Source organism: Sebastes fasciatus, chromosome 1 (assembly GCF_043250625.1).
Source record: "Sebastes fasciatus isolate fSebFas1 chromosome 1, fSebFas1.pri, whole genome shotgun sequence".
Lineage (NCBI taxonomy): Eukaryota > Metazoa > Chordata > Actinopteri > Perciformes > Sebastidae > Sebastes > Sebastes fasciatus.
Genome location: NC_133795.1, coordinates 35,338,560 through 35,366,261, shown reverse-complemented (window position 1 = coordinate 35,366,261; position 27,702 = coordinate 35,338,560). Strand labels below are relative to the sequence as shown.

The following is a 27,702-nucleotide window of genomic DNA, read 5'->3' as shown; positions in this document are numbered from 1 at the left end:
CCATCTGGCCTCATTCATGGATAATATTGTTTTTTATTATTGGCACATTGCTTGAGATTCAAATCATGACATTAACGTATTATATATACCAGTCTTATGATTCATTCAATCACAAACATTTTCATTAATAAGACATTAGCTAACTGGTTGTTCATGATGTGTTTACTGTTAACAATAGATAATATAAAAAGTGACATTCTCAATTTAAACATGAATTCATACAATTTGTACCACAGATATCTTTTGCAAACATTTTCTTAAAAAAGAAAATAATTATTCATTGATCCTTAAAGGTGAAAAATGTCACATTACAGCATTTACGTGTTACACAAAGGACTACTGTCACAGATTTCAATGATATATGATACAAAATGACATGAATATCAAACCTGCACCTTCTGTATATAAAAACTATAATAAACAAGCTTAGAGTTGAGACTATCGAAAAAAATATAATCTACATAACTCCATTAAAAATATACTCTGTGATTCAACAGGTTTGCTGTTTCTCTGTTGCATTTGGTGCGTCCATGATCACAATCCGACTCATTGCTGTTTCATTTCATTGAACGCCAAACAAACTTGTAAGTGCTGAATTGTTTCCTATCTGTGTGCACATTGTTATGGTAGCAGTAGTTTGTACAGGTCCGAAACACTTTAGTGTTGGGACAGCCTGGTGGCTGAGACGGCTAAGGTGCAGGCAGCGTCCAAGGTTTGAATCCGACCCTCATTGCTGGACAACCTTTCGTCTTTCATGTCACTGCCTTATTTAGTTATATTAACAATTTGAAATTAAATTTATGTCACTCACCGTGACCTAAAAGTGACTCAAGTGTTCAATCTGTATGGCTTATTTGGCAAGAGTTTATCTGTGTTACTTTACTCCAAATAGTTATAAAACATGGTTAAAACAAAACAAAACAAAAAAACATATTCTCAAAGAATTTCTTTACATACGTAACAATTTAAAATATCAGTTTGAATTCCAGCTTGGCTGTTCATTCATGACCGATACGTTTGAAGGTCCACTTGCTAATAGAGCTGAAGCAACTAAGAGATGACTCAATTGATCAACAGAGTACTAATCGATAACCAATGAATTGGGCTGGTTTTATATTATTGTAAATTTAATGTCTTTAGGACATCTTAAGAGGCCAACTCATGACTCTGGGAAATTGTGATGTGCATTTGTCACTATTTTCTGACATTTAAAAAACAAAATGAATCGAGTAAAATTCAATAGATCGATCGAGAATGAAAGTAATCATTAGTTGCAGTCCTGCTCGCTAACTGTTAGTGCTGTCAGCGATGGGAGTTATGATGACGTCTTAGACGGCTGCATTTGTGGAATGAAGACCATGAAATGTGACTGACAGCTCAGGCACGAAGGAGAAAACAAACATTCCCTGAACAGTAAGTGGACCTTTGAGCTTACATTCTCCTTACCATATTCTTGAAAATACTTTCTAACTACTACTACTACTACTACTTGAAATGCTTAATGGAGTGAAATCACAATACATTTGAAGCCATTCCTTTAGTGCAGTGATTCCCAACCAGGAGATCGGTATCCCCACTAGATTATCATTAACAGGACAGGAAAGAAGAAAAAAAATTCTGCTTCACAAATCATGTTTTTTTCCTTTATCCTTTGATTTTTTATGAGTTATTTGATAATTTTCAAGCCTTTTAAAAAGTATTCAAACTGGGGTGCCGCTGTAGCTCACCTGGTAGAGCGGGCGCCCCATGTACCAAGGCTGAGTCCTTACTGCAGTGGCCCGGGGTTCGAATTGGACTTATGGGCCTTTGCTGCATGTCATCCCCTCACTCTCTCCCCTTTCAATACTTTCTCTGTCACTTTCAATAAAAAAGGCACAAATAGCACAAGTATTCAAACTAAAATTTGTCTTTGGTTGAACTGTTTGCCACCGGTATTCGGCATATGCAACCAGTGACGGGTAACAAGTAGACATTGTTGTGTTTTAAGAGGTCAAAGATAAAAAATAAAGATTGGGAACCACTGCTTTAAAAGGAGTGGGAGATCTGGATTGAGGGCAAGCTTTTCCTTTTGCCTCACGTTGCTCAGTTTATCTGAAGCTGCTCCAGTTTGCTCGTCCTAGGGACAGGACACCATGCTGTCAGGAGAGGTCAAGTTGAGCAGTTCATGTCCTTTCTTCTCTGATTTGTTCGAAGGCAGGTCTTCAGCTGGAGTACATAAGATGGAGATCCTCTAACAAAGGAGAATATAGGTCTTAATAATAAAAACACACAGTTTTTTGGAGACATGTTGACACATTTATAAATACAATCAGCTTACCTGTCGCAGTGTGCCAGGAGTGGTGCTCACTTTGTACAACATAAATAGAGGAACCATGAGAGTAGAGGAGAGAGTGAACCACCAGCCAAGAGCATAACCCCACCACGGATACGCAATTGTGTTGTTGAACTTCAGAGGAGTGTATTTGACCAAGGAGAAAGCAAATGTTGCCTGAAAATAGTCACAGAGAAAGTAGTTAAAGTCTTGGTTAGACAATTTACAAAATGTTATAAATGTACCCCAAATCACCCCAAGCTACAATGGAGTGGAATTGAAAATTTTAAATTGAAAAATTTAGGCTGGCATGTAATTGATATGAGTAACTTGCTAAATGAAACCTCTTTTAAATAAAAGTTGATTAATTCATGTTTTGCCTGGAAACAAGTGATGAGCTCAAGCTAAATCTATGGGGCCGTTATTGTAGCAAACCTACTTGCAAATGAGTTTGGAGAGTTGTGTAACTGTATCTCAATCCATGTGTGTGTAATTAGATTTGTAAATGTGTAAAAAAAATCTTATAAATAGATCTATAAATATGTAGAATAATCAGTAAATTCCTACATAAATCTGTAAATGTGCAGAATAATCAGTAAATGCGTACATAAATCTGTAAATGTGCAGAAAAATCTTTAAATGTGTACATAAATCTGTAAATGTGCAGAAAAATCATTAAATGCGTACATAAATCTGTAAATGTGCAGAAAAATCTGTAAATTCCTACATAAATCTGTAAATGTACAGAAAAATCTGTAAATGCGAACATAAATCTGTAAATAGGTAGAAAAATCTGTAAATGCGTACATGAATCTTTAAATGTGCAGAAAATCTTTAAATGTGTACATAAATCTGTAAATATGCAGAAAAATCTTTAAATGCATACATAAATCTGTAAATGTGTAGAAAAATCTGTAAATGTGTGGAAAAATCTGTAAATGTGTACATAAATCTGTAAATGTGCAGAAAAATCTGTAAATGCGTACATAAATCTGTAAATGTGTAGTTTGGTTTGTTTTGCACATTAGGTAGAAGAAACACATAACCATTGTGTTTGAGCCCCAAAATATATAAACAGATTGAATGGCTTAGCGAAGGGTCAGCTGACATATAAACTGACTGTTTGACTGAGTGAATGTTTAATGCAACTCACCATGCATATTACTGGAGTGACGTATTTCAGACAATATTTAATCACGGCTAAAGGCTTGTATCCAATCATGTCCTCTATGTTTTCATAAAACCGGTCTACACCTGTAAGTAGATGGAAACGCTGTGGTGAGGGAATTCAATATCACAGTGAAGAAACCATGCACATTCCCCTTGTTTATTAACTCACCGTATATCCATCCAATACAACCAGACTGCAATGTGGCAAAGAGAAGTAGAGTCATTCCACTGCAGGCATAGTAGTCAAACAACTGGAAGATGTACAGCCCGCCCTGTGTGTGAGACATCAGTTAGCTGTTGTGTTATGGTCTTTTAACATAACAAAAAAGGTCATTGTAAAAGAAGTTAGATTTTTAATATGATCTTACTTCCGTAACCATCACAAGGCCAACGAAGAAGCTAAAAACACTGATAGCAAGTAGAAGAAGTTTACGTCGATGGCCAACGTGGAAGAAGGCAGGATTCGTGTCAGAAATCGCTGTTACGATGGCTTCCAGACCTACAAACTGAAACACAGAGCTCCCAGTTACACAATGACTCTACACACGCTGCACACATACAAACATACTTACAAACTTTACAGAGATAATGTCAAAATAATTTAGTAAGTACTCAGAAAGTGCATACCTCTGCCAAGGCTGCACAATCCTCTAATCTAGTTATTTTTTATCATAATGATTAAGATTTTTACTAAGCATCCAGATCCGGATCTGCATCAAAATACACAAATTGACAAAAGGGAATACATGAGCCAGATTTTTTTTCTCATATTAGCAAGTGTAATAGTCAATGATAATGATGAAACGTTCTCACAATGTTAATAAATCCTTTCAACATTTCCTGCATCTGAACTGTGACCTAAATCCACACCCACGACATGATTACTCATTCATACTCATTATCGAAATTCATTGAAATCTGTTGGCTATGTGCAAACAGACAAACAAACAGGACCAAAAACACAACTAGAGGGAATACATTGATCTTTCTGAGAACTGTGAGACACCCACAGGGCCAAAGTTCATAAAGACTTATGTAATGTATGCATAAAACAATTGAATAAAATCTTTTATCCAGGTCATTGTGAACAAAGGATCAGCATTTCATCATTTTATTTCATGATCATTATTAAAAATATACCGTCCCCATATGAAAAGTTTATTTAAGAGAGAAATGAAACTGCTTTTTCTGATTCTCTCAGTGCTAAAGAAGAGTCAGCTTACCTCACTGTCCAGTCCCAGTAGGATGATCATAATGAAAAAGAATATCGCCCAGACCTGAGGAAAAGGCATCATGGCGACTGCTCGAGGATAGGCAATGAACGCCAAGCCGGGACCTGCAGTGAGAATGAGATGGTCAAAAGAAATCATGGAAATATTTTCTGCTGTTGAGTCAAAATGTTTCACTTTTATGGAATTAAAGGCCAGTGTGTAGTATTTCGGAACTACACCGATCAGCCATAATATTATGACCAGCTGCCTAATATTGAGTAGTTCCCCCTTTTGCCGCCAAAACAGCCTTGACCCGTCGAGGCATGGACTCCACTACACCTCGCCATGTTTCTACAGTAGACCAGAACGTACAAACCAAACACAGGCTCTAGAGAGAGCATTTCGAGTTTTACATTACGTGAAGGCCACTGTTGTTCTCCGACACACTTGTGAAACTGCAGTAATGTGAGCCACAGAGTGCAAAACGTGGTACCACCAGCTGCCGTCTGACTTCTGTTGCTCCTAAAGTAGTGTTATCTTCTCACGTAACCGCACTCTTGGAAAGGGAGGAGTGAGCGGAGGGGTACTCAATCTGCAATCACGCCGCTAGATGCCGCCAAATCCTACACACTGTCCACTATCAAGTGGATTTTGTGCTATATGCTGACCGGATAGTACAATGCTCATTAATTCCTTGATATATTCTCTTATTAATAACATATTCTATATTCTCACCCGACTCTGCCACTTTTGATATGTCTGTGTTCTGCTCATATGCCATGAATCCAAGAGCAGAGAAGATGGCAAAGCCAGCCACAAAACTGGTCCCACTGTTCAGAAGGCACAAGTACATGCAGTCCCTAAAAACAAAAAACAAAAAATACATTTTATACTCCATTGTTTTGCATTAGATGTATACAAATTTGCATGCATCTAATACATACATCTGAAATACATACATTTTTCTTCCCGTAGTTGTGACTCACATCCTAAACTAGCCTGAGACGGTTATATTTATGGCATGACTACTGAATCACTAGAATATTTTTGGAGGAAACTTTACTTCAATACGATGTGGTTTCTTTTCCTATAAACTATTCCAAATGTTTTTAAATAAAATGGGCACTAAAGATGTTCTGACAAACGGCTCAAAAGGTCTTATATATCTTTAACGGCTGTTGTGCTTTTCGAATCACTGGCCTACTGAAGCTGCAACCTGGCCAACTCTCTGTTAGATGTGTTCTTTCTTTTTGTGTGTTTTGTGTGAATCTACAGTCCTACCCAAACTGGAAAACATATATATCAAACTTACTTGTAACAGTTGTTGTTGTATTTGTTATAACTGCCAAGTGCTGTTAGACACCCAATACAAATAGCATAGGAATAAAAGATTTGTGTGCCAGCATCCATCCACACCTGCAAGACAAATAAAGGACATGTGTTCATCTATAGCAAATTACATAAGAAAGACTGTGTTACAAGTCTACAGTGAGTCTAGAAAGAACTAGTTAACACACATTTGCTAATGTTTTACACTGCTGTCGACTCAGTGTGACATCAACAAAGCAATCATCTGCAAACACGGCTACAGTGGAAATTGTGATGCCATTTGAAACAATGTATAGGTAACCGATCCTTTCAATCTCCTGAACTCTGACTTCCCCTTAACTTTCCACTAAAGTGTAATTAAAATATGTCATTTATACTAAATGTTCTGTAAATGTTTGTTCCAGCACTTCATTTGAGCTATATTATTTCGGAAACTTTCAAAATGTCAACAATGCTTGTCCAAACAACATGCGTTTGTAAATGATTGGACCACCTGCAGGTACAGTACACGAGGGTTGTCGGTTCATGTGAGCCTCATATCATTCAAACAGAGAAGCAGTGAAGCGTGCTCATACCTGTGGATCAGTGAGGCGGGATGGATCTGGGTAGAGGTAAAACTTGATCCCGTCTAAGGCCCCCGGCAACGTGACTCCACGAACAAGCAACACCGCCAGCATCAAGTATGGAAATGTGGCCGTAAAGTAAACTACCTGTGGAAGAGTGAGGGTTAATTGGTGGCAAAATTGTGGACTTGGATAAAGCTGTGTGTGTGATAGCTGTGTTGCCAGATTGGCTGTTATGTGGTCACGTCCTAAAGAGCTCCAGAAAAGAAATTCAACATTGCTTTATTTCATTTGGTTTGAGCTACTGTAGCATGTATCAAACACATAATAATCCTCATTTACACTGGATTCTGTATAGAAGTCTGATATGGAAACACAGTTCACCACCCAAAGCTTAAAGGTGCAGCCTCCTTAAAGGTCCAGTGTGTAGGATTTAGTGGCATCTAGTGGTGTGGTTGCAGATTGCAACCGACTGAATACCCCTCTGCTCAGCCCTCCCTTTCCAAGCGCGTCGGAGAACTACGTTGGCCTTGAGGTAACGTAAAAAAACGTGAAATGCTAGTGTTTCGTTTGTCTGTTCTGATATGAATGGCTCATTCTAAGCTAACGAAAACACAACGATTCTTAGTTTCAGCTGATTAAACACTAATGAAAACATAGTTATATTAATATTATATTCAATTTCTGCCAATAAATCCCTAAATCCTACACACTGGTCCTTTAATTACTAAGAAAACATAGCCACACTAGTGGCTCTGTGGGGCTGCAGTTAGGCGCAGACGTGTTTCAAGCTAAATGCTAATGTCAGCATGCTACCAGTGACAATGCCAAACTGCAGGTGTTCAGAACTTATTGTTTACCATTTTCACATCTTAGTTTAGCATGCTAACATTTGCTAATTAGCACAAAAAGTACAGCTAAGGCTGATGGGAATGTTGGTAGTTTTGCAGGTATTTGGTCATAAACCAAAGTATATCACAGAGTTAAATTTTGACCTGATGATGGCGCTAGATGAAACGTTAAGGGATCACCAAAGTGATTACAATCATCTTGAGGGGGACATGAGGTTTCACAGTAGTCCATCAAATAGTTGTTGAGATATATCACTCAAACCACATTTGAACCTCATGGTGGCGCTGGAAGAAAAGTCAGAGGATCATCAAAGTCATCAGTGTCGGCCCAAATTTAAAGCAAATTCATACAGTAGCCTAGTTGTGAGACATTTTGGTCCTCACTCTAGTGTTCTTCCTTTTTTTGATACTTGTGTGTTGGAAAAAATTTATGATTAACCATGAACTTTGCACAAGCACATCAAGTTTTCAATCTGTAATTAGATTGTAGTGATAGAGGCAGCGTATCTAGCAGAGTGATTTGATTGCAGTGTCCTTGTCCTACCTTCCCAGTGGACTTTACTCCTTTCCAGACACAAAAGTAACAGATGATCCAGGACAACAGAAGACACAGAGCCAGCTCCCATCGTATGCCGCCTAACTCATGGACGCTTCCTGTGACATTCAAAACTCTTCTCCTGCAATTCACATTTTCAGTTATAATGCATAAATGTCAAGTCACTTTCAGAGCTTCTTGTCATATTTGGATTTTAGTTTTCATACTCACTCCCAAAACTCCCTCACTGGTGATGTTGCATTTTCAGCTACAGTCCAGTTCAAATCATCTGCTCTTCGATTAAACTCCACACAGGTCTCTGTTGCAAAGACATACAGGATGGTTTAATTAAACAAGGGACATCCACACACATGGCTGCACGGTGGTGCAGTGGTTAGCACTGGCGCCTCACAGCTAGAGGGTTGCAGGTTCGAATCCGGCTTGGGACCCTTCTGTGTGGAGTTTGCATGTTCTCCCCGTGTTAGCGTGGGTTTTCTCCGGGTACTCCGGTTTCCTCCCACAGTCCAAAGACATGCAGGTTAGGTTAATTGTGGACTCTAAAATTGCCCGTAGGTGTGAATGTGAGCGTGAATGGTTGTATGTCTCTATGTGTCAGCCCTGCGATGGACTGGCGACCTGTCCAGGGTGTACCCTGCCTTTGCCCAATGTCGGCTGGGATCGGCTCCAGCCCCCCCGCGACCCCTAACGGGATAAGCGGTTGCAGATGGATGGATGGATGGACATCCACACACATGATCACATTCTGCTTTTGTTAAAGCGTTTGATTTATGTTCTTATTTTACAACAAAAATGGAACGGGGGACATTTCCATATAGCCTAGTCTATTAATTAGCAAATGCAAATTCCTTGAGCCAAGCAGTTGCCTCCTGGTCTGCTGTATGGTGTGACTAATCTTCCTTTTAGTCTTTGGAGAGAGCAAGCTTCAGTGATGTGATTCCATCGTGCACCCGATTCAACTGTTATCAGGCTATTAAATAGTCGTTATCGGTCGCTATAAGCATCATAGATGTGGGTCAGTAGGGGCCTACTAGCCCTACGACGTTGTAAAACTTAAAAGCAACATGATCTAACACGTAAAACTGAATGAAATATTACGTTTTGAACACAAACAAAAAGGTTTCTTTAGGTTTAGACAACAAAACCACTTAGTTAAGTTTAGGGAAAAACATTATTAAAATAACTATGTTTCAAGGTAAATTTCAACAAAAATCTCGCAAATTTCATGGTAATTAGGTGATAATTAGCAAGTAACCTATTTGAAATTTCTTTGGAAATACTGCCAAATTACCCCAATATTTACCTATTGAAAAATACTTTATTATAAACATGATTTAATAATTAAATGCTAAAATAGCATTTAATGGTTAAAATAGGGCCCTTAGGCTTGAGGAGCGGCTGTGCGCTGCTCTTCATTGGAGGTGGAAAACCAAAACTAATAGAAGACACTTCTGATCAGGCACAAATCTCACCATTGTGTGACTTATTGTCTACACAAATGTATCTTGGTAGCTAATGTCATGATTCAGGGAGTTTTTAAAGAAATTTCAAAGAAGTCATTTGCTAATTATTATCTATTTATCAGCAGACATGGAAATAAAGCATATCAATTAACTTTGTATGCTTTTCCTGGAAACGTATTAAATAAATGACCAACTATTGGGAAATACAGGAATATAATTATAATAAGTAATTTTCGATACATTTTGAGGTAAATATTGGGGTAATTTGGCAGTAATTTCAAAGAAATTTCAAATAGGTTACTTGCAAATTATCATGAAATTTGCAAACCTGTAAAATGAAGTGTTGCACCGTTTCAAAAGTGAAGCAAAACTGAACGCTTGTGAACACAAAAGCAACTACACTTTGTTGGTTTCACACGAATGCGAACTCCAGTCTCCTGCGTAAAAGCCCTGTTTTTTGACCCATCCATCACCCTCGACCTCCACCTGATACAGAGTTTCATGCCGTCTATACTACAGCACCTCACTTCCTCCTCTGCTCCTGTCATAATTACTACGGTCGCTAGAGGTCGCTGTTGTCTTCTTTTATACCGTCTTACCATGTGAATAGATGATAAAACCTACCAGTGGGTGTAGTGGGCCCCCATCAGCCCACATCTATGGTGCTTATAGCGGCCGATAATGCCTATTTAATAGCCTGACAACAGTCTAATCGGCTGTTTGCTCCTCTCCACAAGCACACAGTGAGCTTGGGCTGCTGCCCCACCTATGGACACTGGCCGAGCAGGGGCCGTGGCCACTGACCGGTCCTGAACCTGGTGAGGGGTTAACCACTGTCTCCTTGGGAGGCTGGTACCAGGTTGAGTGGGGAGCACCAGATGTTTGTTTGGGACATCCTTGGACTCCCGTTTCTTTTCCCAACCAGAGTGGGTGATAAAGTCGGCTTGTGTTTTTTTCCATATTGGTCGTCTAGATTGGAGCAGTAGGTGGATTAAAGATGTCTGTGTGGATCGGTAGATGGGGGGGGGGGGATCTTTGACCTTATGGAGCATCCTTTGACTAAATGCGACTTGTCTGATATGTGGGGGTGAGGAGGATGTTGGATAGGACAGGGAACCAGGGGGGTGGTGTTGAGCAAATTGTCCAGGTTATGATTAGTGACAGGTTGTGTTAAACTGGGCATCTGCATGGTGGGTATGAGGTGACCTGGACCAGACAGGGGCACAGTATGCTGCTCCAGAGCAGGGATGCACCAGTCCAACTTTTTCAGTCTCAATAACAACACCTGGCTTTGGGTGTGCGCGGTCCGATCCAATACCAGTGTTTAATTAAAACGCTGTATGCCTCACTGTGTGGGAGTGACTGGGATCATTCTGTTATGTGTAAGGAAACATTACTTTCCTAACTTTGTAAAACAAAACATAAAAAATAAACACACAGATATAAATGTACTGAATTGTTTTTCATTAAAATAATGGTAACCAATACCAAATCAGCCCATTGCCACCGATATCCAATCCACCTATTTGAGTCAGTATTGGTATCGATGCATCCCTACTACAGTGTATGTTAGGGCCAGTGCTGAGGTGCGCAGTGTTGGGGCTGCTGCTCCCCGAGTCTATTATGACAACGATGTCAATAAATGGATTAAATCCCATTTTACACTAAGTTGTGGTATCTGAAGGAGGAGAGTTTCTCTATGTTCACCTAAAATCTCTGTTTAAGATGTGTACGTCAACCAGTTTGGAAGCCAGTTGTGGTTCTGCTATGCAATTTACACAAGTTTGAAAGGGAAACTTGAAATCTCCGCGCACATTCACTGAGAATATTCGTTACAGAGAAGAAGGAGACAACTTGTCTCCAGCAGGTAAACATTTGAAATGAGCAATATTTGCATAAGAGATGTGTCTCTTATCTTTATGTAAAAGTGAGTAAGTAAGTAAATAAGTGAAGTGGACCTCATGACTCATCTCTGGATTTTGCACTCCAGATCCTCAAATGAGCCAAAAATATGATTAATCTTTAAAACAAACAATAACATGACAACTAATACAATAAAACTTAATCCTGAGAGGGAAATAATCAGCCACATGTCAGTTTTATGTCAGTCAGGTCACATACTGGTAACCTACCTGAGTTCCAGCTGTTTCTACAATTCGCCCAGGGAAGTTCAGTGCTGAAGGAGGAGAAGAGATACAGGAAAGCCCAGGCCAATATGATGATGTAATAGATGCTGGAGTATAAAACAACCACCAGACTGCCATAACCGATCCCTGACAACAAACAAAGAAACAAAAAGTATTTAAATCACAAGTTCAATGCTTGAAAGAAAGCAACATCTAATTATCACTACCAAATAGTTGTAGGATAAACTAAGTGTCCAGCGTGTTACTGTTATTCAGCCTTTTTTGTGCCAAAATATCAGACTTTGATTGATTATAGGCTATAAACCAGCAAATGATAAAGTGAAAAGATAATTTACATTTAAATACAAACAAATTTATAAAATGACATGAAATAATACTAATTTATGTAAATATTAAATAAAATGGAACATAAAAAAATACAGTGATTAAATATACAAGAACCAACATGTTTTAAAGTTAATATTTTAACTAACATTTAAATACAATATAAAACAAATTAAACACTGATGGAACTGATGAAAGTGAAACAGTATTCACTTATCAATTAAATATTCTAATAATGTAATTTAAAGGAAATAAATGTCACATACTCTGATATTACCCAAGAACAGGCTGTTATTCCAGTATAAATGTTGCTGTTGTAGATTTACTAAATATATGTGTACTTGACTGCATGCACACGTGAGACAGATGGAGAAAGATTGTTGTAACTCATGTAATAACTCACAGAAGGCAATATTTAACCAATGCGAGACTAAATCCTTGTCACGGTAATTATGGTTCACCAAACCTGACATTGCTTGTTAGGTTACTTAGGAAAGATGGTGTAAAACCTGGTGGACACGTTATATTTTAATCATTTCTGAAATACACCAGAGATAAAAGTTCTCGTCAATCAATGTCCTGACTCACATCTTAACCAACAACTCTGTTTCTCTCTGTTCTACATGTGGTGAAATCACTTTCATCACATATCTCTGCAAGATTTGTAGCAAAAGTTTGAGCACACAAAACAAAATTTGATCTTCTTATGAAGCAAAATAAATATATTTTTATGAGAAAGTGAGAAAATATAAACCAGTATTGTTCCCCTGCATTACATACTTCATATACAGATTAGCACATATGCAAATGTTGTCTGAAATGTCAAATTTTTTGATGTGTGTGAATGTTTTGTCCTACATTCACCGCAACAACTGTGAGTGCATGAATTTTGCAATTTGTAATGTGAAGGATTAGATTTGAGATGTTGCAATTAAAAAATCACCTCATGTTTATAGTTTTCTATAACTTAGACTTAAAGGCCCAGCCATTACACTTTTACACTTTTACACATATATTCCTGTATAGATACATGTATTTATTTGATTTCACACGGATACTCTGATTCTACATCTTTACCTCCAAAAAGGGGACAGATTTTCCTCCAGCAGGTAATAGTTCCCTGTTTGGTGTACTGGCCGAGAGACGTCTCCATTAGAAACAGGGGGATGCCGCAGGTGAAGAGGAAGAGGACATAAGGGATGAAGAACACCCCTTGGAAAAAAATGAAAAGTTACACCACATGAGTTGTTTGTAGTTTGGTGGTAATCCACAAGAATCCCATTGAGATGCATTATGAGATGACATTGTTAGTAAAAGACACATCTGATCTCCAACACTCTCTATCAGCTCATCATTTCCGCAGTCTGGGCTTGTTAGTCAGTTTTGAGTTTCTTTTAAAAATGTTTGTGTGCAACTTGTCTGGATATGCTCGTGTTTTCTGTATTTTCAGTGTGTTTCTTGGGCGTTTGCAGCAGCCCACTGCTCCTAAAAAAACTTAGGATGGGTTAAATGCAGAGGACAAATTTCATGTATGTACCTGTATGTACTATGACGAATAAAGGTTTCTTCTTCTTCTTCTTCTTTATGACATATATGTGTTGTGAAATAAAAGTTGCATCAGTTTTTTTATACAAGGTATGATCAAAGTGGTAGAGATGTTTTCTCCATTTGCTTGTGTGTTGTCTATTTGCTTGTGTGTCTCTTGGCGACCGTGCAACAACCTCACAGTTAGGTGTTAGTCAGGTTTGATTTGTTAATTTCACCACACCCAAATGTGGCACAGTAGTGCATAGTGGATGTATTGGAGCACATTGCATTCACCACAGGAAAAGGAAAGGAACGATATTTTATTAGATATATGAGATATAAGTCATAATTATGACATATAAGACATTTCAGATATTGCTGTATGGCAGCACAAGCAGGAATAATAGTCTATGTGAAGTTCCTCTTTAAAAAAGGAGTAGCTTTATAGTTCTTGGAAGGTAATATTTACATAGTAGTTCTGACATGAGATTTTGGCTGATAATACGTCGTCAAACATTATTATGAAAGATTTCGCTCTCGCAGCTTTCATTGTTAACTCAATATTTGTCGTGTTGCCACAAAGTGCTTCCACAGTTTGAGTTATTTTAATAAGTAGCACTTACCTCCTCCATTTTTGTAGCACAGGTAAGGGAACCTCCACACATTTCCTAGGCCTACGATTTGTCCTGCAACCGCCAAGAGGAACTCAACTTTGCTGGACCACTGTCCTCTGCTCGGGATGCTGGGTGCAGGATGGGCCGTGCCCATATCCAGCCTGAACTTGACCTCTTGACCGTGCGTCTTTTCCATCGCACTGTAACAACAGAAGGGTTAAAAAAATAAATAATAATAATCTCAGTGGCGTTCGGTGACAGAATTACAATGGTCACAATATGGTATAAACTATATTTTAATAATTCATGCCGTTTGTAGATTTAGCTTATAATGGTGACTAAATAGCATATTCTCAGTGTAAATGTCCCTTTCAGTACCAAGCAAATATAATCCCTAACCACAGCAGACATTTTGACATGATTTAATTGCTGTATATTAATGTTCATAATCCGCACAATGCCAGCAGTATGCTGTATTAGGTCAACACAGGGTCAGCGCTGCTTGGCATGACCGTAATTTTCCCATCAATGTTGCTTTTGTGTTGCAGCCGATTTGGTGTGGGAGTGGAACAAATAGACTGGAAAATATGTGTGCTACTACATCACTGTAAAAAAGCTTCAAATGCTCTGATGCTCAAAACAACTTTCCTAAAGTGTTTTATGGATCATTAAGTGAGAGGAGAATTATGAAAATCAGCAGAGGATGCGTTATCAACACCAGAGGTCTGCAATTATACATTAAAAGAGCCAGAAGACCACGAGAATAACAAGAACAAGAACAGAAGAAGAAGATAGTGTTCAAAGCTTGTGCACAACAAGCTTGACTGGTGGTATTACATCAGTGGACAGCATAGCCTGACTGATACTGGATTTGTGAGGCAGATACTGATATTGATATTTAATTCAATAATTTATATTTTATAAACAATCTTGATAGGGATCCCTTAGATTTCTTTTTCTAATTGTGACCAAGATACACGCTGAGCGGGACATTTTACAGCTCAACTTGTCGGCTCTCTGGTGGACAAACTGTGATGGTGAATGGTGGTGAAATGATTCTTGTTACTTATTGACTGATATACAGTAAATATCAATATGATATATCTACAATAAAGTAATATCGACCGATATAATGTTCCTAGGCGATTTATCGGTACGGATCTTGTGGACACATCATTAACATTTGAAATAATTTCATTTAATAATTTGAATTTACAGAAATGTATTAATGGACCTTTTGAATAATAACCGTGTTATAGGCAAAATAGATTGGAATCGCAGTAAATAATAATTATGTTTAAGGTGCTTTGAATAAAGAAGGTTTAAGGTTTTTATTGCATAATCTTAACCCTAAACTTAACAAATGTTTTAGCTGATCAAGCCTTTGTCCATTTAGACTGTTATCCTTTTTCTATTCTATCTGAGTAAAACATTTTATATAAAGTCGTACTTTAAATAAGACCTAATTTTCCCCACAAGTGCCAACTCTTTAACCTGATCTCATCTTAAAAAGAGTAAGTAAGTCAGTGAGTCCTGCATTCAAAATCTTACAAAAAATGACAGATGGGCCTTTAAGTGCAGACATTGTTTGTTTACTATGTCACATGTCTTCTTTTGTGTTTGTGAACTGATGAACTGGAAAATGCAGTTGACATGTGTGTGTTGTCTGTGTTGACAAGTTGCATTAATTGATCAAAGATGTTGCCGATGGCTACTGTTTGGTGTCAGTTAGTTACTTCCTTCCTAGCCCAAAGACCCAGGAAGGAGGTTATGTGTCACCGGCGTTGGTTTGTTGGTTTGTTTGTTCTCTATGCACTCTACACCCATGACTGCACTCCATCCCACCCCTCAAACACTATCATCAAATTTGCAGACGACACCACTGTGGTCGGGGCCAAGACGAGATGGCCTACAGAGACAAGGTCCAGCGACTGACGGCATGGTGTGCAGACAATAACCTGGCTCTCAAAAACAGTAAAAACAAAGGAAATCATCATCGACTTCAGAAGACACCGTGCGGACCCTGCCCCACTCCACATCCACGGAGACTGCGTGGAAAGGGTCCCGACCTTCAAGTTCTTGGGCATCCACATCACGGAGGAGCTCTCCTGGTCCACTAACACCACAGCGACACTGAAGAACGCACAGCAGCTGGGGACCTTCTATCGCTCTGCCATCGAGAGAATACTGGCGTATGGCATCACAGTGTGGTACGCTGGGTGCTCAGCTGCGGAAAGGAGAGCTCTCCAGAGGGTCATGAACTCAGCCCAAAAGGTTGTTGGCTGCCCTCTGCCCTCCCTGGAGGACATTTCCAGTTCCCGCTGCTTCAACAGAGCCAAAAACATGATCAAGGCCTCCTCCCACCCAGCACATCACCTATTGAACCTGTTGCCCTCTGGCAGGCGCTGCAGGTCCATCAGAGCTCACACCACCAGACTCACAAACAGTTTCTTTCCCTGGGCCATAAGAACTCTAAACTCTGTCAAACAGTAAATACCTCATACTTGTGCAATAATTATTTTTTTTATTAGTGAAATAGCTACAATATTTATACAGTTTTGTTTTAATTGCACTGATTCGGAGAAGCACTCCAAACATGTCTTTTATGTGGGGAACGAATGGGTACTGTGAATGTTGTGAATGTTATGTGTAAAATGGAGGAATGAATGTGTATTGTAGCTGTCTGTTGTTTTTTTATTTATCTATTTTTAACTGCACTGAGCAGGAGAAGCCTCCAAATTTCGTTGTACCATGTACAATGACAATAAAGCTTTCTATTCTATTCTATTGTTTGTCCGTTTGGAGGATTACTCCAAAAGTCTGCGATGGATTTGAATGTAATTTTTTGGAGTGGTGGGGTGTCACACAATGAACACTCTATTAAGTTTTGGTGGCGATCCGGATCATGATCCGGCTTCGGGAAGTTTTTTTAATAACTCCGCTCAGCCTCTGCATTAACACCACAGGCTTTAAGACATGTGCAGTGTAACTGATGACACGTTCATGACGCGTCACCCTGCCTCTTTCCTTCTGCCAGCAGAGAGAGGGACAGAGAGAGAGCGGGGGGTGGAGGGAGGGGGGGACAACTGTAGATTCAGCGTTTTTTCACATTAAATTTGGTGAAATTAGAGTTGAGTTCGACCAAAGCACACTTGGTGATTGTTGGAAAGAGTAACGACGACGGTTTAGGTGAGTTTTATTTTGTTTCTGTCTAGATGAATGAAGTGTTTTACGATGCTCCGCTACATACAGCTGATCTCAACATAAACAAAAATACACGTGGATGATGGCGCAAGCTGAACGGAGAGGGGGGTGGGGCGATCGTACTCGGGCAACTTAGCGGAGGTCTGCGCTCTCAAAGTGCCATTCTAGTTAATACATGTGTTTACAACGTATAATATATAATATAACAGAGGTGATGCAGTAGACAGTAGGTGATATGCACTAATTTATAATGTAGAGTTTACTGGGCAGTACAAGGTTGTGTCAAATGGGAAATATTATATAAAAGTATATAATGTGTTTCTAACCCAAACATTATCAGGTTGTAGAACGGGTCGGTCACTCACATGTCAGAGTCCTTGAGCAACACAATGAGCCCTAAATTTGCTACCCAAATGTAAGCTGGTGTGTAAAAGCTGTTTGCCATATCAATTTAATGTTGTGATTCGGTGCGACAGTGTCACCCAAGCAGAAGGAAGATAAACTTTGGCAGTTGGCAGGTCACTGTAAATTCAAATACATGGGAGGCCTGTTTGACTTCTTACATCAATTATCTGCGGTAACATTGAAACCAGGCAAAAGACGGTTCCACTGCTCTAAAAACCAACGGGCATAACTGCCATGTTTATCATTTATTCAGTTCATGTCTTATAAATGGTGTCATTGTTTCCTGGAAGACAAACCTCTACTGATAACTGCTAAACACAAGAAGAGCATGTTCACTCACAAACGTATTAGTCTTATTCATGTTCAGAAAATATCTTATAAACAATAAATAACTTGTTTTAACAAATATATATTTATTATTATATATTATATTATTATTAAGACTTCAATCCTCATTAAACCAGGCATGTCTGTAGGTATAACAGTAAAGACTTATTGTTGTTAATCACTGATGCACAGGTTTGTGTTTCATTGTCCACGGACAAATCTAAACAGCACTTTGATTAATTAAAAATGAATTGCTGCTGAGCTCATTTGACTGACTCTAACTGTAGTTATAAATCCAGCCATAACAAAAATTACAGATGATGTGTGTCCATAAAACTCAGTTCTGTTTGTTTGATCAACATTATGTTGAAAGTATAGGGCTGTCAATCGATTAAAATATTTAATTGTGATTAATCGCATGATTGTCCATAGTTAATTGTGATTATTCGCAAATTTTTTTCCGAAAAAGGTGTTCGAAATGTACCTTAAAGGGAGATTTGTCAAGTATTTAACACTCTTATCAACATGGGAGTGGACAAATATGCTGCTTTATGTAAATATATGTATATACTTATTATTATAAATCAATTAACAACACAAAACAATGACAAATCCCTCACAGGTACTGCATTATCATAAAAAAATATGCTCCAATCATAACATGGCAAACTGCAGCCAAACAGGCAACAACAGCTGTCAGTGTGTCAGTGTGCTGACTTGACTATGACTTGCCCCAAACTGCATGTGATTATCATAAAGTGGGCATGTCTGTAAAGAGGAGACTCGTGGGTACCCATAGAACCCATTTACATTCACGTATCTGGAGGTCAGAGGTCAAGGGAACCCCTTTGAAAATGGCCATGACAGTTTTTCCTCACCAAAATGTAGTTTGGAGCGTTATTTAGCCTCCTTCGTGACAAGCTAGCATGACATGGTTGGCACCAATAGATTATTGATGTTTTCTAGTTCAATATGATGCCAGTATCTTCACTCTAGCTTTAAAATTGAGCCAACCTAACAACATAAAAATCTCAAGTTGCGTTAAAGAAATGAGTGTCGTTAAAACAAATTTGCATTAATGCGTCATTCTCGTGTTAACTTTGACAGCCCTATTTGAAAGCAATTGCATCCTAAATATTTTCTAGCACCACAATGATAGTTGCATTAGAAAAGAACTGTTGTTAACTAAAGTGACTGCTTTGTATTTTGCATTCAGGGTAGCAAAGTGCAGGGTAGCTTAATGATATGTGCAGCAGGGAAGGCTCAACAGAGAAGTTGACAGTTAGTCGTTGGACGAATCTCCTCAAACCATCAAACTTATCATAGGCAGGCAAATTCTTCTCCACCGTCCTCTGGGCTTCTGTGCTGAAGCCTCAGGCAACTTTGCGTACATCATTTAGTACAGTTGTCTAAATGTCTAGTGAGCGATACTGTATAGTAGTGGTTCTCAACCTTTTATGTGTCAATGATCCCTAAACTGATATACATTAGATCACAGACCCACATTTGATAAGATGTTGCTTCAGGGACCTCCATCTGAAATGATTTTAGTTGTTAGATACGATTAAGACCAGAACACTACAGTTGTTCCCTCAGATCAGTACCTCCGCCGGTGTTACACTGAAATCTGTGACTGCAGAGAACCAGTAACACATGAGGTCACCATTTCTGACATTTGTGACCCCATGCATGTCTGTACCTCTCTTTTGCTTGTCTTTTAGAGTTTTGTGAATATATCTTTAAAGTAAAAATATTAAAATACATACATGTTTTTTTAACAATTTAGTTTTGTGTGTTTTATGACGACAGCCATCAGAAATGGTGAACTCGTGTCGCTGACTCTCATGCGGTCACAGATTTCGGTGTAACACCGGCAGCATCCCATTATTCCAAAACCCTATGACCTGCCCTACTCTGCCTTTAGCTTACCCTGATATTCCTATCCTAACCAATCTCACCCCACATGCCTAAACCTAACCAACCCAACCAACATTGGGCTGAGGGAACATTGTGGCTGGCTCATCTACCGGGAGGGAGACATGGCGGCATTTCATGGCAATCCAACAGTTGTTGAGACATTTCAGTCTGGAACAAAGCGATACACTGCCTTCCCGACAGCCACGCCTCTAACATGACTAAAAAGTAGTGTATGCCTGATGGCCAGCAGCCACAGCACCCCAGTACTGTGTATCATCTTAAAAAAACAAACACTGGAAAATATTTTGTCTGGCTGAGAGACTGAGGCTGAAATTAGTTGCACAGGAATGTAATTCCTGGGAGGTGGGCTGACTACAGGAACGCACCGGACTTACTGAACCTGAATCCGGCAATTTCCATCTGACCTGACTGACCATCACAAAACTTTCAGAAGCCTGGTGGAAAGTTAGGAGTTAAACAGACATGATCAATACTCACAAGTGGGTCAGGTGGCTGCATGAGGAGGAGGCAGAATCAGCCCAGGTGCAAAGAACAACTGCTGTCAACAACTTGTGTTTTTTAAAAAAATACCTCAGATAATATTTTTGCTCTACATGTGACCACATCTTGGCAGTGTAGGGAATAGTTGTTGGTCACTTCTGCTGAGTAAGTTTCTATTTTATCCCAGTCAACCAATAGGGAGGGGCTCAGGGGTAAATCATTTTTGTTTTGATTATCTCACCTTCCTAGACATGCATGCAGAAACACAATAAAAGCTCCTTTCTGTGGTTCTGCTGTTTATTAACGTCAATAACTAAACACTTTTATTTATGTGTGCAGCTTGTATTTTCTGAAAACAATCATATCAAGAGATTGAATATTTGATATCAGTGTAGTTTTGGCAAAGTCACTTTTTAAAGAGTCTGTTATTGCTGTTCTAGTATTCACACAAGAAAAATGTATTTGTCTAAAACAACGTAAACTTTATGCAGCAACGGTCACAGAGCAGCCTGAGGTGTCAGGCTAAATACACCACACAAGGGAAATAGCTGCTTTCTCTGCAGCATAGCCGGTAACCTTTGCCCTACATAATACAGCTACAGGCGCAAAGCGCAAGTGCAGCCACAAAAGCTCAGCTGTCTCTGAACGCCAAGGATACCAGTTGTTCCTTATTCAAGAAATTAAACCACAGTAGTGAACACTTGCAATTTATACAGAGGAACACTAATAAAGACAGAAAAAAACTGCTTTGTGACCTCAAGGGAAAGGGATTGGTAAAGAGTACCTGAGAAAGGTCGCTTCTTGTCTGTAGTCTGTGGTTATGCTTCCATTTAGCCCTAGGAGGGATTTATCCGGTGCCTTCTGTTGAAAATACAAGTCTAGATCGCCCAGTCCCTCCAGTGCTCTTCCCAGCTCTCACCATGAGTGAGCCCATGAGGAGAGGTTTGAGAGAGCTCAGTTTGTATGACAATGAGGGAGAGAGAAAGAGCAAAGAGGAACAGAGCGAGAGAGGAGGGGGCGGGGGTGTTATGTGTTTCTGAATGAGCAACTTAAGGCGGAGACTGTTCATGAAGGCCACATGGCCTCACAGCAGAGAGGAGGGGATTTGCACAGTAGCAAGCTGGCGGCATGGCTCTGTGGGTGTTAATGTAGGCTGGCAGTATGTTCAACACTTTGGTCCAGACAGAAACATCTGAGTATCTAACAGAGGATGAAACCTATAGGGCGACCAGGTGTCCCACTTTACGAGGGACTGCACAGCATTTTTATCCCTAGTCCCACGTCCCACATATTGAGACGATGTCCCACATTTTCATTGGCTCTAGTTTTCAAAAGTCAAACCACCAAAGGACAGACGCTTTTCTAAAACCTGGCTTTTATTCAATGGCTGTGAAGGAAGCAGGGAAGGCTGTCATCACGGCGCTGTGTTTGCCGTCAAACTGTGCACACATGGGTCAAGTGCAGGTTGACCTTTCACCGTGTTTGCTACGCTACACCCGACGAAGAAAAGTCACAAGTCGAGTCACTGCAAAGTCACAAGCTATACAGAAACTACCACAAAGAAAAGGAAGTGCAGTTACAACGAAAATACTTATAAGTATTTATAATCTGGAGGAAGGCGATTCTTTTTTTGTGAAATTTGCCAGTTATTTTTTAATTTCACACGGGGGGATTCCAACATGAAGCGACAGTGTTCATATGAGTCTCACAAGAAACGTGCAGCTCAAAAAAGAGATGTGCCAATCTATGGTTTGCATTCGGGCAAAGCATAGAGATGTTACAAGATAAGAGGAAGAATAGAAATGTTTACTATTTAAGTTAGATAAACATTGTATCAAAATTGTAGACGACCTCTCAGCCTTGGTAACGTGTCCCACATTGTCCCACACAAACATACTCTTTGTCCCATATTTGGTTTGTTGGGATCTGGTCACCTTAATGAAACCATTTGTTTCATCTAGCGCCACCAGCAGATTGACTTTTTAGGCTTCCACAATGATTTGAATGGATGTCCATGATTCCTAGAGGCTAACTTTAGTGATCCCTTAACTTTTCACAGAGAGCAATCATCAGGTCATTAAAAAAGTGTCCAATATTATGTAAAACTAATGACATTCCCATCAGCCTCTACTTTGTGTTTAGCGCTAATTAGCAAATGCTGCCAATTAACCATCTTCACTAAAATAGCGAAAATGGTAAACATTGTAACTGCTAAACATCTGTGACAAACAGCAAAGCAACAAACAAACGTTCAGTTTCATTTTCAGAATCAGCTTCTTTTTTTTTTTTGTTTACCTTTATTTATTCAGGGGAGGTTCACTGAGTGCAATGCTCTCTTTTTCAGGAACGCCCTGACCACATTCACACAGTTACACATTCACACCTGGAAGCTGCCCAGTACAACCACAGTCTGATCTGCTGGCCAGTGAGCAGCTCCACTGGAGCGGTTGGGGTTAAGGGCACCTCAGTGGTGGTAATGAGGGAGGGGCAAGCGCTGCTTTTTCACTTTCCCCACCCAGATTTTATCCTATTTTATTTTACCAAGAATATACATACATGGAATTTGACTCTGGTTTTATGCAGCTCTCTCAATTACGACGGAGTGTTAGGGCCACATTGAGGGGAAAACAAATCGGAGATTTCGAGAATAAATTCATATGAAAAAATAAGAGGTTTTGTACACAATATATGTCTGTTAACATTATATTATAATGTATCCATATTCAACATACTGTAATATTGTATGGGCAAGTACTTTTCCAATTTATCTGAACAAAATATTGCTGCTTCAGAAACAGTTTATAAGATTAGCAACTTTTTCGAATGCTGTTAGACCAAGTGCACCACTTTTTTCATAAAAGTGGTAAAAAATTGTTTGAAAAAAAAGATGTTGGGATCTGGTCACCCTATTAAATGCTGAAGAAGGCGAGATTGGAGCAAATATGATCAAAAAAAGTTGTTTTTATAAAACGGTCGCCTAACGGCATCTGCAAGATTTCACAGACCGGAGGAAGACAAGCAGTCAGAGCTGATCTGAGGTCTGCTGTCCAGCTGCCGTCTATGAGAGCCGGCTGTCAATCACTCGCAAACTCCGACCAAACGGTCAAACTAGGCAGCGCTGATCAAATATGAATCAATATTCTGTTACTGTAATGCCTATATCTCTCCTCCTATTTTCAGAATCATCTTGTAGTGCACGGTTTAGCTGTAAAATGAGAACGTTTGAACGCCGCCATTGTAAAATCTGTTGAAGGAGAGACCAAATGATCTAATATGAGACATTACATGAGAGTATTAAACTTCAGCACCGGAAAGGAAATAGTGAATACTTGAAGATGAACAGTCATAACTACACATAATTATTACATTATAAACCTGAAAAAGTCACTTAATACTAGATAAACAATTTCTCACAGAGAAAAGTCATTTTACTGACAAAGAGACACACAGCTGGTGACCCAAGATGTTCCTTTCTCTGCCTCCCTCTGAGTCAGTATCTGTCCCACACAGGCACCCTGAGGTCCACAGCCCTCCACCACAACGCTATGTCACATTCAACACGGAACATTTCAACACGCATTGTGTGTGAAATACCACAAATGTATGCAGTATTTGAAGCACACACAAACACAACACAACAGTGTCTGGTGCTTGATGACTGCATTTGGTTTAACATGTACTGTATTGTTGTTTCTTGTTTATTTGACTGATATATTGGAAGTATTTACTTTATTGGTAGTATCTGTTTCCTTCTATAGTTGTAATGTGTAGTTAAACCTGCAATTTGTTTGGTCACTTGGGGGCAGCGGATACAAGTTTTGAACACAACATTGACATATCTTGATATGCAAACTAGTTAGCAAACAGTTGTTCATTTACATACCCCACAGTTACGGAGCCCTTTATCATGGAGCCCTCTTTCCAAGTCCAATATTCACTCACTTTTAGCTCAGTTTTGGTCTCCACCAACTCCTGAGAGAAATATCTGGCTCTTTAGTTGCTAAATGCTCCACTATATCTGCCAGCTAGTTGCTAACTGTCTGCTGGTTGATGCTGAGCAGGTGTGTAGGGGAGACCAGGGGCAAATGTAACATCTACAATTGCGTGATGATCCCTCTCTGCCTGGACAAACTGAAGTTTGAAGACTTTTTTTGAGGTATGAAAGTAATTAATTGCTCAATGGATATTAAATTGTTTTAACTATATCTATATTCTTGAGAGTTTATTGTTGTCCCTGGTATTTATATGAAGGTATTACGTGTTGTTACAATCGCACCTGCATGTGGGGGCAGATGTAACGTTTGACTTCTAGTTTTTCAATCAATATTGTGACTCTAACAACTCAACTTGTAAAAACATTTGATGACTGTTAACAAGTAGAACACAAATACACCTTACCTACATATAAAAATTATCCAAATAGTTCAAGAGACTTTTGAGTAATAACATCAAAACTAGGGCTGTCAAAGTTAATGCGATAATAACACGTTAACGCAAATTTGTTTTAACGCCACTAATTTCTTTAACGCAATCAACCTTTCGAAGGTTGTGGCGGGCTCAGTTTTAGAGCTAGCGTGAAGATACATAGGAGGTTAAGTAACACTCAAAACTTTGGCGAGGAAAAACTAGTATTGCCATTTTCAAAGGGGTCCCTTGACCTCTGACCTCCAGATATGTGAATGAAAATAGGTTCTATGGGTACCCACGAGTCTCCTCTTTACAGACATGCCCACTTTATGATAATCACATGCAGTTTGGGGCAAGTCATAGTCGAGTCAGCACACTGACACACTGACAGCTGTTGTTGCCTGTTGGGCTGCAGTTTACCATGTTATGATTTGAGCATATTTTTTATGCTCAATGCAGTACCTGTGAGGGTTTCTGGACAATATCTGTCATTGTTTTGTGTTGTTAATTGATTTCCAATAATAAATATATACTACATTTGCATAAAGAAAGCATATTTGTCCACTCCCATGTTGATAAGAGGACCTTGAATGTACATTTTGAACAGATAAAAAAATGTGTCATTCATTTGTGATTAAATATTTTAATCCAGTGACAGCCCTAATCAAAACCAAAAAATTATTACAATTTCCCTCGTTCTCCCCTACATCAGTGAGTTTTTAGAGTTTTTTTTGTTGTTGCAGAAAACAGCTGAGAGAAGTAACATTGAACCAAAACAGTAAAGTTGCTCATCAACAAAAAGTGGAATCAGATCTTATGTACACTCACCATTTGTCACCCTCTGAAGCAGAGTGATTTTCTTGTGGTTTTTCCATCTCAAAATACTCGTCGTCGGTTTAATGTCTGTCTGTGTATCTCTGACGGAGGAGCTTGTAACAAGTGTTCAGAGCGTAGTAGGTACAAGATGTTGGACAAATCATTGTACTTGTTGTTAATGAGTTATCTTTGGCGTCCTACGTCTGTGTGAGGCTGTACAGGGGTACTCGAGTTCAAAGAAACACAGCTGCCACCTGAAGCAACAACCCAAGTCTGCCTTCATCAAACTGAGTTACACATAATCTTTATGGGTAACTTTAGACTTATATGGTGTTTTTTATTTTAACCTTTTTCTAATTCTAACATTTTGAGTTTTTACCATTCAATCACAAACTCCACAGTGAGTGACTTGCTAATGTAGCCTGAAAAGATAATAATGCTGCACACTTTTTTGTTTTGTTTTACAGCTAATCATCACTTTCTTTTTTTTCTATACGCTTAAAAAAAAGTCACATACAGTAGAGCTTGCAGTACAGTATGTAGCTTACATGTTAACTGTTAAACTAACGGAGGTCGAGGCGACCGAGGTAATGTATTAAAACTAACACTGAGTTAGACCATTACATGAACATACAAGCTGTGTGGCATTCAAAAGCTGGTCTTGTATACACTGAATACATTGGATTAGTAATTAATTTTTTACGCTTGTGTTATTAGTATTAATTTATTTTACAGGTTGAAATCACAGGAATGACAGAGAGATAGAAAAATATTTGTACAAAAGCTCAAAATGACCTGCAGAACTGTATGTAGATGTTTTCCTTGTGTTGTTATTCAGCCACAAAAGCTGTTTCTCAACCCGCTGAGGCCCACAGTTACAAAATTGCAACATATATTTAAAACGGTCTAGTTGTACCTCTTCATGTCTGAAACACCCCAGACTGTAAACGGTATCATAGCAATGTTTTAGGCAGGAAAATAGTAATACTGTGAGACATACCACTCTCCAAGTTCAAACACCCTTAAGAAAAAGTAGTATGTTTATTTTATGAAGTACACTTAAAGCTGAAGTAGGCGAGATCGGAGCAAATATGATTAAAAAAATATATTTTTATAAAACGGTCGCTATATCGTGACAGTATTACATGAAACAGGTAACCTGAAAAAATCATGTGCCTCTGTGCCTCTGTGTCCTCCGGTGTCGTCTGGTGTCCTCGGGTGCTCCTAACGGCATCTTCAAGATTTCACAGACCGGAGGAAAACAAGCAGTAAGAGCTGACAAGAGCTGACACAAACTCCGACCAAACGGTCAAACTAGGCAGCGCTGATCAAATATGAATCAATATTCTGTTATGTTAATGTCTATTTCTCTCCTCAGATGTTTTCAGAATCATCTTGTAGTGTAATTTTTAGCTGTAAAATGAGAAAGTTTGTGACGCGGCCGCCATTGTGAAATCTGGTGAAGGAACGCCAAGTTCCGGTCACATGACCGGAGCACAGCCAATAGGAATGCTCTCTCTCTGAAAAGACTTGATTGGTCGATTTGGATGATTTTCTAAGCCTGAAAACAGCCATGAGGAGAAGCAGAAGTCTAGTTATCTCTCAGAACACTTGAATTACAATATGCTGAAAGGTTATTATGGAATCTTTGCCCAATGATGCCAAAAATATACTGCCTACTGACGCTTTAAGTAACGTTCAAGTTTATTTCCCCCAAGTATTCTTTATGTAGTAAGTATACTAATATCAATGTACAATTAGTATACTTGTAAGTGTACTACTTCAGTACTTATTGGGGCACTTTTTAGTTTATAAAAGTACACTTTTAAGTATACTTTAAGTGTAAGAATAGTAAACTTTGGGTACACAACTAGTTTACATCTGAGTTGTATTGTGTACTGCAACTATACTATGAACTAAGTGAATACTGTTAGTTTATAAGTTATGTACTTGTAGCCCACTTTTTAGTTTATGAAAATACCCTTTAAAGTACTATCAGTAAACTGGGTTTAATAGTTGTTATACTGAAAGTATACTTTATATACTTGGAGCCCACTTTTTT

At 39.0% G+C, this 27,702-nt stretch overlaps 2 protein-coding genes across 3 annotated transcripts in view; both read right to left on the bottom strand.

Moving 5' to 3' along the window:
- Positions 1-13,696, bottom strand: part of rab44 (RAB44, member RAS oncogene family) — an 82,282-nt gene extending 68,586 nt beyond the window's left edge. Inside the window, exon 1 of the mRNA XM_074646116.1 lies at positions 13,686-13,696. The gene's annotated coding sequence lies outside the window, so the exon portion shown is untranslated. The remainder of the gene's footprint in view (positions 1-13,685) is intronic.
- Positions 14-25,915, bottom strand: LOC141773946 (sodium- and chloride-dependent GABA transporter 2-like). 2 transcript variants are annotated; one of them, XM_074646148.1, is made up of 15 exons: positions 25,653-25,915; positions 14,073-14,263; positions 13,000-13,134; positions 11,584-11,724; positions 8,202-8,289; positions 7,980-8,112; positions 6,597-6,731; positions 6,005-6,108; positions 5,428-5,552; positions 4,705-4,817; positions 3,850-3,987; positions 3,651-3,753; positions 3,465-3,565; positions 2,318-2,488; positions 14-2,230 (listed from the first exon to the last, which is right to left on the bottom strand). In XM_074646148.1, the coding sequence occupies exons 1-15, from the start codon at positions 25,697-25,699 to the stop codon at positions 2,117-2,119; spliced, it is 1,839 nt and encodes a 612-aa protein (XP_074502249.1). In that variant the 5' UTR covers positions 25,700-25,915; the 3' UTR covers positions 14-2,116. The 2 variants fall into 2 exon arrangements, with proteins under 2 accessions (XP_074502249.1, XP_074502257.1); XM_074646156.1 differs by lacking the exon at positions 25,653-25,915 and adding an exon at positions 21,202-21,393.
- Positions 25,916-27,702: the final 1,787 nt, after the last annotated feature.